This window comes from Emys orbicularis, chromosome 5 (assembly GCF_028017835.1).
Source record: "Emys orbicularis isolate rEmyOrb1 chromosome 5, rEmyOrb1.hap1, whole genome shotgun sequence".
NCBI lineage: Eukaryota > Metazoa > Chordata > Testudines > Emydidae > Emys > Emys orbicularis.
The window spans coordinates 62,513,430-62,533,420 of NC_088687.1; the positions used below are offsets into that span (position 1 = coordinate 62,513,430).

The 19,991-nt window shown below is 37.7% G+C and overlaps 1 protein-coding gene across 1 annotated transcript in view; it reads left to right on the forward strand.

The window, feature by feature from the left end:
* TMEM131L (transmembrane 131 like) overlaps positions 1-19,991 on the forward strand; it is a 121,786-nt gene that overhangs the window by 77,274 nt on the left and 24,521 nt on the right. Inside the window, exons 12-25 of the mRNA XM_065404730.1 lie at positions 1,654-1,759; positions 2,726-2,879; positions 3,727-3,897; positions 4,473-4,539; positions 5,231-5,348; positions 6,133-6,274; positions 7,541-7,650; positions 9,577-9,649; positions 11,473-11,618; positions 12,535-12,677; positions 13,393-13,579; positions 14,440-14,625; positions 16,930-17,079; positions 18,000-18,619. Of these exons, the coding sequence (XP_065260802.1) occupies positions 1,654-1,759; positions 2,726-2,879; positions 3,727-3,897; positions 4,473-4,539; positions 5,231-5,348; positions 6,133-6,274; positions 7,541-7,650; positions 9,577-9,649; positions 11,473-11,618; positions 12,535-12,677; positions 13,393-13,579; positions 14,440-14,625; positions 16,930-17,079; positions 18,000-18,619 (2,373 nt within the window). The remainder of the gene's footprint in view (positions 1-1,653; positions 1,760-2,725; positions 2,880-3,726; positions 3,898-4,472; positions 4,540-5,230; positions 5,349-6,132; positions 6,275-7,540; positions 7,651-9,576; positions 9,650-11,472; positions 11,619-12,534; positions 12,678-13,392; positions 13,580-14,439; positions 14,626-16,929; positions 17,080-17,999; positions 18,620-19,991) is intronic.

Here is a 19,991-nt window from a genome sequence, read left to right on the forward strand (position 1 = left end):
TAGACCAGGGGTGGGCAAACTTTGGCCTGAGGGGCGCATCGGGTTTTGGAGATTGTATGGAGGGCTGGTAAGGGGAGGCTGTGCCTCCCCAAACAGCCAGGTGTGGCCCGGCCCCTGCCCCCTCGCCCCCCTGCTTCTCGCCCCCTCCGCCCTCCGCCCCCGGACTCCTGCCCCATCCAACCCCCCCCATTCTCTGATGGCCCCCCCCGGACTCCTGCCCCATCCACCCCACCCCCGCACCCTGTCCCCTGACTGCCCCCGGAACCCCCACCCGACTGCCCCCCACCGCCCCATCCAACTCCCCTCTCCTTTCTGACTTGCCCCCTGGGATCCCTGCACCATTCAACCTCCCCGTTCCCCGTCCTCTGACCGCCCTGATCCCTATCCACACCCCTGCCCCCTGACCACCACCCCGAACTCCCCTACCCTCTATCCAACACCCCCTGTCCCCTTACCACGCTGCCTGGAGCACCGGTGGCTGGCGGTGCTACAGCCACGTCGCCCGGCTGGAGCCAGCCACGCCGTCGCCACCGCACAGCACAGAGCACCGTGTCAGACCGGGCTCTTCAGCTTCGCTGCCTGGCCGCCCAGAGCATTGCGTCAGTGGCGCGGCACGCTGAGGCTGCAGGGGAGGGGGAACAGCAGGGGAGGGACTGAGGGCTAGCCTCCGGGGCCGGGGAGGAGGGTCGTAGTTTGCCCACCTCTGCACTAGACCATGTCGATGATCTACTGCAGGGGTTCTCAAACTTCATTGCACCATGACCCCTTCTGACAACCACAATTACTATACGACCCCAGGAAGAAGGGACTGAAGCCTGAGCCCTGCCACTCAGGGCTGAAGCCCTTGAGGTTTGGCTTTGACCCCAGGTGGTGGGGCTCGGGCTTCAGCTTTGACCCTGGGCTCCAGCAAGTCTAATGCCAGCCCTGGCGACCTCATTAAAACAGGGTCGCAACCCACTTTGGGATCCTGACCCACGGTTTGAGAACTGCTGATCTACTGCATTATTACTGAAATTCTTATTTAGTTTCCCTGACTCGGATCACTGTTGTCATGCAAACTTTGTCACTGTTGTACTCAGTAGTGCCCTGCACATTTTTGTTATGCTTTCACCCTCCTGGTCAGTGCTTCCAAATTCTTTCCTCTGCTTCTTATAAAAACATGTGTTTTGTTTTGTTTGTCTGTTTGTTTTGGGAGTGGTGACGGGGACAACAAAATACATTTTCTCAAAGAGTTTACTTCATAATGAGTGTGGGACTCGTCCTTCTAAGAAAGAGAAGGCAAAGAAGGCGGTAGAGCAGTAGAGTGAGTTTTTTATTTTCCCAGGCATGCTTTTATTTATTGAGGGTAGCAGCTTGGTTCAGTAGCTAGGGTAGACTTGAGCTCTGCCACTGACTCCCTGTTTGATCTTGGACAAATCAGTTTTATGGTCTGATTTTCTGAAGTGCTGAGCACCCATAAATCCCTTTTAAGTCGATACTCAGCACATCTGAAAATCAGAATATTAACGTTCACATCCCTTGATTTTGCCCTCTGTAAAGTAGAGCTGTTGATACAGACTTTTCTTTGTAAGGGTCTTTGAAATCCTTACATGAAAAGCGTTATTATTACAAAGATTTTATTCAAATATATATGTTTACTTTTCATTTATACAGCTGCATCATGTGACAATGAAAGCCATTATACTAGTGATGTGAAGATGAATCCATTAGAAGGCACCGCAACACTAAAAGCATGTCTTTCCCATCCTGTGATGGAAAGGTAGGTTGATGGTGGGATTATTTTAAACCAGGGGTAGGCAATCTATGGCACGTGTGCCAAAGGCGGCACGCGAGCTGATTTTCAGTGGCACTCACACTGCCTGGGTCCTGGCCACCGGTCTGGGGGGCTCTGCATTTTAATTTAATTTTAAATGAAGCTTCTTAAACATTTTTAAAACCTTATTTACTTTACATACAACAATAGTTTAGTTATATATTATAGACTTATAGAAAGAGACCTTCTAAAAACGTTAAAATGTATTACTGGCACGCGAAACCTTAAATTAGAGTGAATAAATGAAGACTCGGCACACCACTTCTGAAAGGCTGCTGACCCCTGTTTTAAACATTCGCTAGAATTGTAAGGAAACTGTAAAATGTGCTCAAATATATGCTGTAGAGTCAAAGCAAGCTAACTTTCTCACTTAGTGGTAGTAAGCACGAGTGCCCAGACTGCTGCATATTGTTGCCGTGTCTTTCAACAAAATAAAACCCTGTGGCATTTCATAGAATCGTTTTGTATTTCATACACATAAACTTTCAAGATTCAGTAAGAAGAAGTCTAAACAGTTAAGGTCACATAGGCCTTATTTAAAATCTGAGATAAATTTACTTATCTCTTTTTCCTACTTTATGGGAACAGTATTCTAATGGAAAACTGGAAATTGAACATTTTTTCTAGTCTTGACTCAGTAGTGTTATCACAGCTACCACATTATAACAGGGAAAGCACTAGGCAGCATTGTACTCTAAAGTTGTGAGACAGTACTATGACTAGCTATCCATCCCTCTTAGAGTTACACTTTGTCTTCTAATTTTTACTGTATTTTCAATAAAATAATTTGTTCTTCCTCCAGAGTCCTTAAAAACGCTCATTTCCCAACAGTGATACTTTTATCTGTCTGTCTGTGTGAATTACTTTGCATGTTCAAGGACCCTTACGTTTTTAATCTGTGTTTCTCTACAGGTATTTTGGCGTTGACCCTTCTGCAGCATTATTTCACATAGAGCCACATCACAATACTTCAGGATTTTGGTCTATATGGTTTACAAACAAGTTTGACTTTAGCATTGAACTAAATGATGTCTTTGTAGCCAGAGAGACTAAGAACATTTTAAAGGTAAGTTTTATTTTAGAATCCTATAATGTCTTTTCCTTAATGTCCTTCAAGATGCTGAGCAGGTTCTTTGAGGAGCTGAGTGTCCTCAATTCATATTGAATTTGGTGGGAGTTAGTGCAAAGTGCTGTGTGCCTTTATCAGGCTCCAGAAGGCTATGGTCCATTATTCAGTGTGATGGTTGTTTTAGTATATGTTAGAGTAAATTCTGGCTGCAGTAGCAGTTGTCCGTGTGCATTAAAGTACAGAATTTTGCCGTCATAGTCAATGTTCTCACAATTGCTACTTATGCTATTGGTACATGTTAAGAGTGAATCTCTCTTCATAGACTATATTGGAAATCTTTTGGTCAGTGGACGAGCTTTATGCAAAGTTATTAAAGATTTTACAAAAGAGAGGCCTTATTTTTAGAAGTTTAGGCAAAAAAATGTATGTAATTGCTTCATTAGAACGAACAAAGCTGATGTGTGCATGCTCAAATGACAAACTAGACATTGAATTGGCCATTTGTGCACTCAGATCCCGGATTCATATGTGCAATCACAATAGTTGCAAAGATAAATTAGGTGTGCAAATGCATGTGAATTTTTAAAAATCAAATGCAGTTGTATTTAAAAAGGTACTTTACAGTGTCCTGATAAGTTTACCCTCATGACCAATGTTTTTTACGTATGTGTATATAGGAGTTAAGAATTTCATGATAGTAGAAGCAAAACAATTAGGAGCAAATATCACTTTAGAAGTATATAATTCTTATCCAAAAGTACACTTAAATAATTCTTGCGGTTTTGATTAAAAAAAACAAAACAATTTTTGGCCAATATGATCTGATCTGATTGTTTCCTTCTAGATTCTGAACTTCACTGAACCCTTGACTCTACCTCCAGGCTGTTGGAATGTGTTTTCTTTGAAGCTCAGTGTCAAAGACACTGTAATAAATGTATTTTCTAATGTATTTTTGGCTACAAATGTAGGAGTGATGTTTGCGATACCTCTACGGATTTATTCAACTCTGTCCAAGGTATTGTATTCCACTGACTTGTATGTATATTACATACAAAAAGCTATGTTAACGTTATTTAGCTTGCAAAGCCAAGTGCTCAAAAGTGGGGAAATGACAGATTTATGGTTGCCCATGCCACCGAAATACTTCCCCTTGGTATGTCCATCCCATGCACTGAATGAAGTAGGGACCCAATGGAAAAATAGTATATGATCATGTAATTAAAGATTGTATCATATGTATGCACAAAGGAGCATAATTAAGGTTCTGATTTTTTTAGATCTTACTGTTTCTAGAGCCTAGTAATCTTCATTAATAGGTATTAGACTTTTTGGAATAGTAAATCCTAGAAAAAGGGATGGGAAGGATCTACTGGGCCATGTTTTCAAAGGGAGCTCAATCCAACCTCTATTCATGCAGAATCATAAAGCGGTGTATCATCCATCCAAAACAAGGGCCACAATGCTTCAGGCTTACTGTTCTTGAATACATTTGATTGATTAAAGTTCGTAATGTTCATTGGTTAAATGTATCTAGATTTATTTTATTTACAGTGTTGCTTTGTCAGATATTCAAGCATTGTTTTTCAACAGGGGGATCTTCATTTTGAAGCCATAGCACATTGTGATATACACTGTTACTTGGGAAAGTCTGATACAGGTAGGTTTATTTTATTTTTAGGCCTCTATTAGCAGTTTGGTAATGTAGAAAAAGTAGCTAGAAATTTTTTTTTATTTGTTGCTGGATTTGTAGTACAAATATATAGATGATTAGTACGAGTAAGTTTTACGTCATTTAAGAATATCCTGATTTCTTAAATTGTTGCTGCTCTGCATGGATTTTAGTAACTTGTAGCAAACACAATATTCCAGATTTCTAATTCCTGCTCACAGAACTCAAAAATGTTTGAACCAGTTCTAACTTTCAAAATATATTTTTGACTTTAATGGAATTTGTTTGTTTGAGAAAATTATCAGCAATTGGAAAAGGGGAGCTAAAATGGAAATGATTATTGGCTACTAGCGGGTGCTATAACATAATTTTGCACCATTTTAGAGATATTGAACTATGATACGTATATCCCATTGACATCAGTTAAGAGTTCTGCTTAAAAATCTGTGATGAAAGATAGCCCTTAAATTCCAAATGTAAGATACAGCAAAAAAAAGTCCTACTTGAGTGTACAAAAGCATGCACAATTAGTTGTACACATTCCAATTTACACACACATGTACCTATTTTTTTTTAAATAGCTTTCTTTATTGATATCAGTTCTTCAAGTTATGGGACAGAGTGATAAAGGTAGTAAATGTTATTTTAGTAAAATATGGGAAATCTATTATCATTTTAGCAAATCTGTTTTGGAAAGGGAGTTTGTCTCTGGACCATTCTACGTGGAATGTGGATTCTGAACTTGCAAGTGAGCTTTATGAAAGATGGCAGAAAATAAAACATGGGGAAGCCTGCAGGTTTGTACAAAGACTGTTCATGTTCTTAATTCCAGTAGCTAGTAGTAAACTTCAAATTGTATTATAAGAAACAAATCTTGCTGTGCTATACTAGTATACTTGAAAATAAGAGCAAAAACTTTCAGGCTCTGGTGCCTAAAGTTAGTCTTCCCATTAGGTGTCCTGAGATTCAGAACAGCTAAGCACCTCATCTCCCATTTTAACTCAGTGTAAATAATTGTTTTAAATACCTGAACATTGAATGTAAATAACTTTTTGACTGTAGTAACTTCACCACTTCTACTTCACTCTGAAAGAAAACAAAGCATGTTTCACAGGATCAAATATGGAAGCTGCACAAATCCTCTCTGTCAACAGGTTGCACAGTAGTCTTTTCAGGGTCATGGGTTTTCAATAGGTTTTAAGCTCTTTATTCCTTTGCCTAATGGATGCGACACATTGGGGACATGGGGAAGGGAAAAGTGTGTGTCTGTGCATGAGCAGTCCTTGTCAAGCTGGTGAAGCATTGACATCAGCCCCATTCCAGCATGAGAAAATGGAGCTGTATAAACAGGGAGTCTTTATGTTACAGGTATGAAAGCAGAGGTGTCAGGGACAAATGAATTTAAATTGATTGTTAATGCAGGGTCACAGTCCTATGGGCATTATTTTGTTAAAGGCCTTTTTTTCCCCCCAAGAAAAGGTTATCTACCATAACGAAGTGCTCCTGGAAAATTCATGTCAAGAGACTAAAATCAATTTCTTTAGCTTTTAACAAAGCTTTCTGTTTTCACCAATTAAACAGGAGGAATTTTTTGGGAATGACTCGCATTGCTCACCATAAGAAGCCTGAAGAGGAGGAGTCATTTGCTTTCTTTTTGCCACGTTTGATTACAGAGCCTGGCCTGACACTAAACTTCAGTGCAACTGCACTTAAGAATAGTATGGTAATAACTATTTTCAAGCTTTTTCTAAGTTTGTATATTTTTAGCTAGTTTAAATTATGAAGGCTCCAGTTCAACATGATTAATACACAATGTTTTTATATTGTTTTCAAACTGGTTTTGAAAAAGGTTTTTGGAAAACTCCATACCAGTACATATCAAGACACCAGTTTCTTATAATCTGATTGGCTCCAGTTTAAATTGTTGAAGTATCTAGTTTAATATATTAACATAAATTGAGGATTTAGCCATATACTGTAGATCTCACCTTCTGAAATGTTTATTAAAGCGTTCATCAGCTAGAGTAGAGTAGCTTATTATAAAACTAATGAATAACATGGAACAGTATGTTTGGATATGCCGTGATCAGGGCCGGTTCTAGGGGCTGGCAAACAGGGCAGTCACCCTGGACACCAGCTTTCAGGGAGCACTGAACTGCTGTCCCACTATTTTTTTTTTTCCCTTCCCTCCCGATTAGCTGTTTGTTTTGTTTTGTTTTGCTTGAGCTCGGGGGGCCTGAAAACATTTTCTGTGCTGGCCAGCAAAACATCTAGGGCTGCTCCTGATTGTGATGAGCTTTACTATTAGTGATGTTTATAATTCCACATTAATCTTTATCACACCATGCATACATCTTTTAAGAGTGAATATTGTGCTTGTGAAATATCCCAGATTGGGATTATCAGGTGACGTATGTCTCCTTGGAACAAGACTGGCCCCAGCAACTCAGTTCTCATTGGGCAACATTTGGTCACTACTAACCTGGCCTTGGTTAGAACCTGTCATATGGAGATGAAAGGCTTCATATGCAAATATTATTTATTATCTTAATATTCAATTTATGTATGTTAAATTATTAAGTAATAGCATGAGCCAGCTAGTCCCCCATCATTCATTTTTCTAAGTGAGGAAGAATAGTGTCTTACACACTTTACCTGTTTCTTTGGGTAAACTTTATTCCTGTCTACCAGTGTGACCTGATAATAAGTCGAAATAAAAATAATATATCTTGACAAGATAGCCTCTCTTTTTGCATGTGTAGTTCTTCAAGCACTATCATTTGCTTTTGCATATAGAAACATTGTACACACATGCCCAGCTTTTGCATGTAGTTTTGTGCATGTAAAATTCTAATGTGCAAAAAGAGAAGTCAGGTTGAGTCTCCTTTGAAAATGAGGCCAGTATTACCAATGCAGAATTATTTTATCTTGTTTTAGAATTCTAGCACACAAGTATGTAGTTCTAACTTTTTTCCCCCAAACTGTTTAGGTAAAATATTTTGTGCTAAGAAACCCCTCATCCTTCCCAGTTACGCTACAACTTCTGCCTCTGTCTTACTATCCTGATCCCCAAGCATCACTGAGTCTGCTCAGCAAATGGTAATGAATATAACGTTATCTCAGAATACTGATATTCCTTATTAGTGATCTGTTTCTGTCCCTTAGCATTGTTACTCAGCACTTGTTTTAACTTTTTTAAAAAATCATAAATTACCTGGAGGCATGGTTCCCCATAATCTTAAATCCCATTTTTGATGGTGTATAATCATCACGTTCAATCTACCTTGGTTGTATGTTATATGACTGTCTTTGTGGATACAACTATTATATGATAAACCCCAAGGCATGGATTCAACAAGCACATGCCTGTCAGAGGCTGAGCTGGTCTTTACTGGGGGTTGGGACATAGCCTTCACCTGGGGAGGTAAGGCTGTGAGTCAAGGGGTCTGTGACGGGGGCATGTGACTCAGAATTAGGCCTTCTGGGAGAAATAAAGGCAGCCTGAATTCAGTGAGGGAGCGTTTAGGGGCACTCAAAGGAGTAGGAGGGTTATGGGAACTGCTCTACACAGAAAGACTCTCTGCTTTAGTCTACACTTCAAAGGGTTTACTACTATAGATGCATTGGCAAAGCCCGAAAATGAAGATGCTGCCTATATCAGCAAAATGAGTTCTTTTCTCAGGATAGTTAAGCCAACTCCCTGAATGACATATGAGTTCTTTGGCTGGTATAAGCTGTGTGGAGAGAGGGGGAAGAGATGGGAGAAAGGGACCGACTTTAAGTTAGTTTGACTACTCACTCTCATTCTTATAATCATTAGGATTACTCACATGCTTAAAGTTGGTTACCTTGCTGAGTCAAGGCCCAGATCCTTATTTAATTGCTTCCTCAACATCATAATTCTTTGAAATGTACTCAAACTAATAACTATATTTGTGTGAATTCTAGAAAAGAATGTCCACAAATATTCATTCAAATTTTTTAACAAATGTTCTTTGCATTTGCATCCTTTTGTATTTACTTTCTACACATTTTCTAGCAAGTGTTGGAAGTAATGTTCACTGAAGTGATTTAATTTAAGCAAATATTGCAGAATTGCATTGAAAGTGAGTTTTGAATTCATGTTTACAAATATTCAACACGAGATGCTTACTTCTAAGAGCAGTGTTTATCCCCATTGAACAAAAATCTGTTTGGTGTGTCCTTTCCAAATAGCCCGAGTGACAAATATCAAATATTTGCAACTGAATTGTTCACAAGACAGATGGAAAAATTAGTTGCAAATTTTTTTTTGCAAATTACAAATAAGTTAGAGAAAACCACAATCTATTCCTGGGCAATTCATGAACAGAAAGAGGGACAACATTTATTGAATAAATTATTCATTCTGAATTTTTCACTGAGCTCTGATATGAAATGTTTCCTAAAGATTATATGGGTGGCCAAGGATGTTCTGCTTTTGTGTTTACATCTTGCTTAGGAATTTCAGTTGTTGATTCTTGTATAATCTTTGATTATAATATTTTACTTTGGGGGGAGAAAAATCTGACCTTGCCCAAACATCACCTTGTTCTCCGAGTGAGCAGCACATTCATGAAACTTAGTTGTAATGTTTCAGAGTAGCAGCCGTGTTAGTCTGTATCCTCAAAAATAACAGGAGTACTTGTGGCACCTTAGAGACTAACAAATTTATTAGAGCATAAGCTTTCGTGGGCTACAACCCACTTCTTCGGATGCATCCGAAGAAGTGGGTTGTAGCCCACGAAAGCTTATGCTCTAATAAATTTGTTAGTCTCTAAGGTGCCACAAGTACTCCTGTTATATTTTAGTTGTAATGCAGTCCATTAATATGCAGATCTTTGTTTCCGTAATATTCCACATCTGCCAAAATGCAATGGTAGAAGTATTCTTGCCCTAAGAATAAGTGCCAACATATAACAATATTGTAATTTCTCCAAAAATGTGTGCAATGATGTTTTGACAAACTGGGTTTAAATACTTAAATTCTTGTCTTGATTTATTTAGGTTTGGCACAAATGTGCAAGCTATTAATTTCACAACCACTGAATTTAGGCTCATGGAGGAGTATGCACGCAGGGTAAGATGTCTAATTTTGAGAGAAAAAATATCTGACAAATTAGAAAAATAAACATATATTCCTAGCTGCATTATATTTAAATTTGCTGCGGAGTGCTGTTTATAGTAATTCAGTCATAAGTTCTTTTGTCTTGCGTTAGATTCTATGCTTGACATTCGATCTTTTCCCAGAGTTTGCTTTTTTTTTTTTTTTTTTTTTTTTTAAATTGGAAGCTTTGTGCTTTCAAAAAGGCACTGTGGGTTCAAATCATATACTAAATTTGTGTTTAGCTTTAATGTTGATCATGTACTTGTGGGGTTCTGCCCTATAGAGCTGGCTGATAATTTTATAATAGAAGAAAATTGAATTGGTCTAGTAATTAGAACAGGGGACCAGAAATCTAGATTTCTGATTCCTCATCTCAGGCCCCCAATGTGCTGAGAGACCTTGGAGAAATCATTTAACTTCTCTGCCTTAGTTTCCATTTGTACTTAGGAGTTGATTTTCCCCATATACTTCAGAAGTAACTTTTGAAAGGGTGGAGGGAGCATTTCTCATATCCTAGTCATTAAGCAAGTATTGAAAAAGAGAACATAGCTGTAACAGTGCATTTATTATTAAAACTCCAGATAGAGTTGTAGCATGAAATCCTGGCCACACTGAAGTCAGTGGCAAAATTCACATTGACTTCAATATGGCCAGGATTTCACTAGAGATGTTAAGGCCAGAAGTATGACCTATGGCCTGACACAGGCCAGATAATTTCACCCAGCAATTCTCTATATAAGGCTAGGGGGCAGATTTTAATTTGTCCTTTTCCCAGTCATTAATTATGTACACACAAATTTTGAATGTGTCATAATGTGCTTAATTACTGTGTTTATGTAACCAGTTGTTATAATCACACCTGGGTACATGTACACAGTTGCATGTATAGAATTATAGGCTATGTTGCAAATGTGCCCCATATGTTTTTCTTCTCATAAATGTTGGCTGTTAATTGTGTGTCTTGTAGTTTGTAACTTTATCTTTTGGTTTATAAAATATTACAAATCATAAAAACACTTTGAACCAAAAAAAAAAAAGAAGATTGGCCAGGTGCGATCTTTAAACTAAAAGCTCATTTCCTTACTATTGTTTATGTATCTTTTAGTTCTGTAGGTGGCTAAATGTTCTCTTTGTCAGAGGAGAGGCCCGGTTCTGGCATAGAAAGCTTTTAGGATGTGTTTTGTTTTGTTTTTGTTTAAATAGTGAAAAAGAATAAATGATCCTATCAAAAAAAAACCCAAACTTGATAATATTTCCAGGCTTACTGCGTTGGTGGTGGTGGTGTTACGATGTTAAGGAGTTCTCTGTGGTGTGTTTCCAGTGGCTCAAGTGATTGTAGTAATTGCCAACAGTCCCTCCATCAATTAAATCAAGTTCTAATGTCCAATGCTGTGTGCATAATGGTTGCCACATTTTCCTATACAGTCAGTGCACTACCACTCTTCCTGCTTTGTAAAGTGGTTTGGGGATTCCTTTAATATGAAAGCCACTGTATAAAAATAAATAGTTTTCCATATTAGCAAGTAAAATCTGATTTAAAAAAATAAAGTAATACATTCCTCATAATGAAAGAAATGCTGTCGTGAACTTTTGATCAAATAAACAGCTTTATATGATGGGGTTTATGCTGTCAGATAAGAAATAATTTTCATAAAATAAATAAGCTAAATGGCAGTAATTGCACCTTACCCAGAGATGTTTTTACACAGTGCTGAGCAGCGATGTAATGTCTGCTTTATTGGGATGGGTTTTTTTTTAATGGGTTATGCCAAATAAATAAATAAATGTTTGTTTAGCAGGATGCACATCAGGAGGACCTTACTAACATGAAATCCAGTTCTGAGGTGCTTCAGTTACATTTGCAACCATTGGAAACCCGAAGGATTGGTGTAGTTTTTACACCAGTTGACTACAAAAGAGTAGCATCCCTTATATTAATCAGGTAGGCCAGCTTCTGAATTTAACCTAGCTTTTGTAAGAAATAAATAAACAGCTTCAAGAAAATAATTTTGCCAAATACTGCAGCAAAGACAAATACACCACATTTCCATTTTAAATACCTCCATTTCACTTTAAAATATTTTCAAAATCTGATCTACACTTTGCACTTGTGTCCTGTGGAAGTGGACACTGTAATAAATAGAATTCTAATTGAAGTGATTTTTTTGTACATGATAAGCATGTAACATATAGTCACAAAAACATATAGTTCCAGTGGTTGACATTGCAGAATAATACCTTCGATTTCCCATCAGTTTTGTTCCTGTGTATATAGAAGAAGAGGTTTATTAATTTGGCTCTTATCACTAAAACGTGATTTTCATCTAACTCCTTGATGTTAGGAATCCAAGTAATGTTAGTAGTGTGATCAATTAGACTACATTGGCTCTTATGGGACTAAATCCAGGGACCCAGAGCCCAGCCTGAATAGCAGGTTGTGTACTAGGATCTCTGCAGGAAGAGAGTGCTGGTAAGGGAGGAATTTTTCCCACCCCTCTCACCAGCTGAGACAGCTGCTATCCAGTGGCAGACCCTCTGGCTCCCAGCTGCTCTGTGTGCACTATCTTGGAGAAGGTCTCCATGGAATTTGGCTCTGCACTGCACAGGGGGTGAAAATCACCTCTGCTCAGAAAGCCTACGTGGGACTTCAGTGGTGCATAGGCCTTGTGCTGACCTGCTGTATGGGCGTGAATTTGATCCACAATGTGCACACTGATTCTGCTGCTGCGTGACCTCTGCAGCTGCTGAGGTGGGAACTGTGATGGACTGGCATCAAGATCGTGATAGAAGTGGGATGATTTTGCTGAGTTATCTTTTCTGTATCAAAAGCTGATTGCATGTTTTTCATGTTATGACAGAAATAACTTGACTGTTCTGGATGTGGTCAATGTAGAAGGCTTTGGAGCCAGAGAATTATTAAAAGTAGGTGGAAGACTGCCAGGTGCAGGAGGGTCACTTAGATTTAAGGTGCCAGAAGCTACACTCATGGACTGCAGACGACGTGAGTAACAAAAAACAGGTCTCTGATCCTGTAGCAATGCATTACTGTGCTCCATTTAGTTTGTGACTATAGTGATGCTGGTGTTATACAGAAATAGCATAAAGGGGAAAAATCATAACCTTGATCAGCTGTGATGGCTGAAATGGATTCTGTAAATTACATTTATTGACATCAATAAAAACACCCAGATGGTCAGGGAATCATCTTTAAAAAGCATTTCCATCAAGCATGCCCCCCACTACCTTCCTGTAAATCAGAAATCACCTCCCCTCCATATATATTAGTGCAGACAGTAGACGTAATGATAAAGAACACTTCATGTGTTAAGTAAAAAGCATTTTGGATAATATTTTGGTATTAGTAAAAAGAATGTGCAGCAGCATAGAAATTAATTTGTTTTTTTGTTTGTTATTTTTTTCCTATTATTAATACTGCTACAGCATTTAATGAAAATTGAATTTGTCAAAGTAAAACTTGATAGCCCAGTAGTAAAACAGATGCAGGTTCTGTTTTGTCACAACACAAGGCTGATGATCTTACAAATTCTGTAGTATGTTACTGCAAAATGCAATTTATCAAATGAAAAATCTAACTCTCACTTTTGGAACTTTTTTAAAAAAATGTGAACTATAAGCAGTAATTTCTAAAATAATATTAAAAGTAAAATTACTCTCTGTGCTGTGTAGTTACTAAATGCTAATTTTATTTCCTTTAGAACTGAAAGACAGCAAGCAAATTTTATCTATCACAAAGAATTTCAAAGTGGAGAATATTGGGCCTCTTCCTATAACTGTATCATCTATGAAGATTAATGGGTACAGTTGCCAAGGATATGGGTTTGAAGTGTTAGATTGTCAGGAATTTTTCCTGGCTCAGAATTCTTCACGAGAGATCAGCATTGTGTAAGCATTGATTGTTAACCGAGAAATTAGTTTATCTTAAGTGTGAATTTGAATTTGCAGAAGAACCTCACCTCATTAGTTCACAGAAGAAGCTCAGTCTGTTTTGAATAAACATATAAAGCTCTCCTCTTTTCCGTTAATGTTACATTAAAAGCAAGTACTATAGTGAAGTCTCATATTAGTAAAATTAAATTATTTTTACAAAGCATACTACGGTATTTTTATTACTACATTATGAAGTATTAATAAATTAAAGTTGAATGATTGAACAAATGAGCAACATATATTTGCTTTTTTTTTTTCATTGTTTTATCATTTGTTTGCTGATTTTCTATGCATATCACAGTCATGAGTACCAGCTAGTCAGGTGCTTCTACCAATACATATTTTAAGTATTGTTTCTAATGTCCATGCAAGTATAACTCAAGATTTTAAACACAAGGAAAAAGGGGTATGATTGTGCTTGTACATACAGCAAATACAGTGCATTCTCAACTGTTTGAAAAGGTCTGTACATTTTAGCACTGTACAAAGAATTTCATTTAGTATATGTTGATTATCCCTTCTCCTTTTCCAGGAGGAAACATCAAAATTAAATAATACCTTATAGTGTATCACACAGAGAATGCCAACACAATTACAGTTGTAAAGCAGGCAGGCAAGTGCTTCTCTTAGGTAGATGATAACATCCCTACATAAACTGGACAGCAGGAGGCAATCTTGAAGCAAGCAGCTGTCATTGCTTAGAAAAGTAGAAGCTGTTTATGATAATTGTGTAGTATTTTTAAATCAATGACATCTTAATAAAACTAAATCTTACTATAGAAAAATAACACTGGCCTCATTTATTTTGCTGACAGGTTTACCCCTGATTTTACTTCTTCGTGGGTAATCCGTGAGCTTACTTTGGTGACTGCTGCTGATGTAGAGTTCCACTTCACACTCAACGTGACCCTTCCTCACCATTTGTTACCCTTGTGTGCAGATGTGGTGCCAGGACCTAGCTGGGAAGAGTCTTTCTGGAGGCTCACAGTTCTCTTTGTTAGGTAATATACTTGCTTCTTGCACCGTGCACGCCTCACCCAAATTCAAAATAAAATAAAATCAATCTATCAAAGATTTATAGTTGCTTTCGGTTCTTTGAGTTACATGTCAGCAGCTGCCACCTTTATATAAAATGTCAGTTTTAGAGAAATGTGTAATGTCATGGTGTATAATTAGGGTCTAATCCTTCAAAGACCTAGGTACTGAACATAGAGGATGCTCAGAACTTTGCAGGATTGGACTTATAATAAGTTTAAGTTTCTTGGGCAAAGAACATGTCTTCTCCTGCCTGGAAAGTGCCATGCACACCTATGGCAGTGTTTTATTAGATAATATAGATGGTTAGTATGGATGCAAATAAAAGTTGTTTAAGCTATTAGTAAAGTCGTACATTTTATGGACAGATTCTCTGTTGCATCCAAGTGTTCTAACTTGTGCCAGGTGAATATGAGCCCTGTGGCCCATATGTCACCTGGGGATAGTTAGAGCAGAGTAAGCGTTAGTCATTTCCCCTTCCTGCCTTGTTTATGCCCCAGGCATAGGTGCTGGAACTAGGGATGCGGGGAGGGTGCTGCCGCACTCCCTGGCTTGAAGTGGTTTCCATCATATTCAGGGTTTACAGTTTGGTTCAATGGCTCTCACCACCCCCACTATACAAATTCTTCCAGCACCCCTGGCCCCAGGAGTGAGTTTATACCACTGTGCTCTCCTCCATGCCATGGAAATCCCCAGCAGTAGATGTGGGTGGTTTCTGTCACTATCTGAGCAGCCCAAAAGGAACTCAATGGACATATAATCTACCCTGAGCATTTCTGGTAGGTTTAAATCGGTTTTAGTGACATTGTTTAAAACAAATAAACAGACCCTCTTTTTTTTTTTTTTTTTTTTTTTTTTTTTTTAAACATACTCTTGTTTAATGTGTTTTTTTGTTAAGAAATTCTGTTGAAGAGGCTATGGTGGAAAGATGTCTCAGCATATGTGCATTAGCTAATTTTGTGTCTCAGATTCTCAGCGGGTGTAAATTGGCTTACCTCTGTTGAAGTGAGTAGACGTATGCCAATTTACAACAGATGAGGTTCTGGGTCTGTAATTTGTGTGTGTGTGTGTTCGCTCACACACACACACGCTATTCTACCTTTTATATTGTATAATGTAACAGAGAAACTGTTCTCAATGTAGGTGATTTCTGGTGCCATTTTCATACAAATCTTTAAATCCTAATAGTTTCACTCTTAGTTTTCAGAATTGATAGGATGTGAATGTAAATGTCATGGTAATACTATAACACGTCAGTGCATGCTTATTCTGTGGCCTGGAAATCCAAAATAATTCTGTTTGCATTGTATACAAACTAAAAGTATTTTAGTGAAAAAGCCTGATTAACAGATGCTGCAGGAACATAGGAATAGAGCCATTTTCCATTAGTTTACATATTTTGCTTCCTGATGATAGTGTATAGACTACTTCTAGAGGAAGCAAAAAAAAATTACCCATAATTCACCCGTGCTATAATATACCGTACAGAAAAAATCCTTTATGACTTCAAACATTGACCCCCGAAGAATGAAGGTTGATATTTCTAGTAAATTTTATGTTAGCATCCTCTCTAGAAAGGATGAGAATATTTAAAAAAAAAAAAAAAAAAAAAGAGAGAGCGAGAGGGTTCCCCCCCCCCCCCCCCTCTGGGGCCTCCAGTGCAATTTGTCTTATTGGTGTCTATAGTTCAGCTTGTTAGCTGCTTGGGGGAGTGACTGTGTTTATATTTGTGTAGCAGTGAGTGCATTATTAGTGCCTAAGAAATAATAACATCACAGAATCATAGAAGTTTGAGTGAGAGGGGATCTAATAGATCATCCAGTCTGTCTTCCTGCAAATACATGTACATATCCCATATATGTGAAGTACATTGTTTATTACAGTATGCCCTATTCAGCTTGCATTGTTTTGAGATCTCTGCTATATCTAAGCAAAATGAAATATGTCTGTCCTCAGTTTAGCTTCAGTCTTCAAATTATCTTGTTTTTTTAGGTTTGATTTTTGTTTTTGTTGTAAAACTAATAGTTCAATTGTTTTGCCAGAAAATAATCATAGCTTCCAGGAACTTAAAAATAAAACAGTAATAATTTTTACTTCTAGAAACTTTTTGTTTGTACCGTACCCCATTCCTCCAATTTAATGTTAGGTATCTTCGTGTTTGGAATTTACCAACACATAGTCTGAAAAACAATTCTTGCTTTGGAATTGGTCTGTTTTGTTCATTTGTCTAGAGACATGCATGTAGTGAAACCTGTTGTTTTCTTTTGCAGTTTGTCCCTATTGGGTGTGATTCTAATAGCCTTCCAACAAGCACAGTACATTTTAGCAGAATTCATGAAATCAAGGCAGAGACCAAATCCCAGTTCTTCATCGCAGCAAAACAGCAATCCTGTGGATATAATCAGCTCCGATTCCTACAAGTAAAAATTCTTCTTCTTCTGAAGTGCTCTCATTTGCACTCTGTTTAACATAGAATAGCCTTTTCTAAATCTTTGTACTATGATATTACTGTGAACTCCTTTAGGAAGATACTGTTCCAAGAAACTTCTTCGTTTCAGTGAGTTTTCAGCATTCTGACATAATCAGGTGCACTCTGGTGTTTTAATCTGTACAGATGACAGATGAACAAAACTCAGAATAACTAATCTTGTGTATTGCTAGTAATACCTAGACAATGAAATGTAAGGTGTGTAATGTAAACACACTACATAGCTGCTGTGGTACTGGTACTGTGTGATGGTAATTACATGTACATATTTAACAGTCACAGAAGTTAGAAATGGAAAGCACTTTGTAGGTCATCAAATCTTAATCTCTGAACCTAGGTTCTAATTCAGAAAAGCATTTGAGCATGTATTGCAGTTGGTCGAAGCACTTAAACTCATGCTTAAATCACAGTGAAATTGTAACATTTAATTAAATATCCGGGCGCCCAGAGCCTTTGTGTAGGGATCATTGATATTATTGACATCTAGATGTAATTAAAAATGCAAATCCCTGTGTGGCCAAACAAGATGCGCATACCTCGGGCTTGGAAACACATTTGTGGGTGCCTTTGAAGACAGTAGGAGCCATGTATGCAACTTGGATGAGAATTTAACCCATAGCCATTAAGTGAAATCTTTACACTGTGAGCACTCACTTCTATTAGGACAGAAGATAGCTTTGGGTAAATTGCCCCTTCCTGAGTTTTATACCGAAAGAAGGTAGAAATCCAGTTCTTATGTTTCATTAATATTTCTCTCTGCCTCTCATTGAATACTTTTTAAAAAGATATAATTTAATGATGGTTTTACATATATTTAAAAAAAACCTTAAAATTTCTTTATTTCATATCCAGGGGCAGCTGCAAGACCTTTATGGATTCCTGTAGCACCTCTGATAAAGGCAAAGGAAAAGGCTTCCTTTCTGTAGGCACTCCATCCAGCCGAAGCCAGAATGCTGCAAAGAGAAGTCCAGCAACCTATAGCCACTCTCAGAAGAAACATAAATGTTCTGTTTACTACAGTAAACAAAAAACAAACACAGTAACTGGCAGTGCCATTACAACTACTGATGAAAAGCAGAATCAGACTGTAGAGAACCAAATCTCAGCACCAAAAGAGGACATTTGCACTGATATTATTAGTGAGAACTGGCTACACTTAAAATATGCAAATGGCATAAATGTAAACATGCAGAAGAATTTAACTCTTCCAGGAAACTTTCTGGATAAAGAAGAAAGTGCACTAAAAAATACAGTTCTCATGAAAAGTACTTCTTCAGAGTGTGATTTGAAGGAGGATCTTCAAGCATGTATGTTTCCTAAGGAAACTAACCTTAAAACTTCAGAAAATATAACTGAGCTCAAAGAACAGGAGTTCTGTCCTCTGAAGACATCTAAGAAGCTACCCGAAAGTCACTTATCAAATTCACCTCAGCAACAGCCAGAATTGCAAGACATTTCCAGGAAAAATAATGGTAATCTTTCCATTTATAGAATTCATTTTGAAATTATTGGACTTCTTGGGTGAAAATCTTGGCCCCATTGAAGTCAATGGCAAAACATTCCTTCACTTCAGTGGGGATAGGATTTCACCCTGTGTGTGAGGATATTTTACTCATGCCTCTTGATTTTGATATGTTTATGCAGATTTGCAAGAAAGAGGATCTGGCCAGAAAAATTCCTTTGTGTTGTAAATCAAAACTGCGGCTAAGATGCAACTTCAAGGGTATTTCTGAAAATTTGAAACTGAAAGCAAGTTTCATATAATATGGATATGATAAAGTTTTAGGACTTCACAGTTGCTTCAGTGCATAAATTCACACCATAATATTTATAAAGGTTAAAACAAAGTTAAGAGACAAACATATTTTCATCATAGATATGATTAAAATACAATTTGTCCTTGGTCAGATATTGAAATTATTTAAATCATAAAAAAAAAAAAAAAGTTAAACTCTGGGGGGTGTAGCTGCACCTGTTTACTATTTAGGCCCACTGAAAATCTGGGGTCTGATTGCTGACTTGCTAGCGTTCCCACTGACTTCATTTGGAGTTGTGCTTAGCACTTCTGAAAGTTAGGCATCTGGCTTTTATAATAATATTGTAACCTAAAAGGGCCAGAAGCTGCCACCAGGGTATTTGGAAGTTCTCACATTATTAGGAATTCACAAGTTGCCATTTCTATCAGAGACTCAAGAGATGTTTAGCTCATGACTTTAAATTGAGAGACTAGCCTTGGGGAAGAGGCACAAAAACACTTAGGAGAAATGTTGGTTAGGAAGTCAAAGGAATATTTCTTGTGGACATGTGTTTTCACTGAGAATGTGGGAAAAGCAAATCCATTGATTGAATCCCAAATATTCAGTTGATAAGTCCGTTTTTGTTGGATTGGGAATAAGGAGATCTGGGTTCTGTTCCTGGCTCTGCCACAGACTAACTATTTGACCCTGAGCCAGTCAGTTACCCTGAGTATTCCCTCATCTGTTAAATGGATTTACAGTACTACTACTTACTCATCTCAGACATGTTGACAAACTAATTTAATTAATATTTATAAAGTGCTTTGAAATTCTTCAGATGCTCTAGAAGTACAGTGTTGTTATTAACCTACTTTATATTTTCAAAGCTGCTAAATAAAATTTAAAAACATTGATTACACTTTTAAACATAACCAAATACATGGGAAAATATCTTCAGTTACAGTTCAGAGAGATCATGCATTATACCTAAACCAAGCTGCTTCCTACTGTAAATGGCATTGCATTCTTAACAAAAATAAATGATTATTTATAGAGTCATTTTTAGTATCACAAAATAGAGAATCACATAAATGTAGGGCTGGAAGGG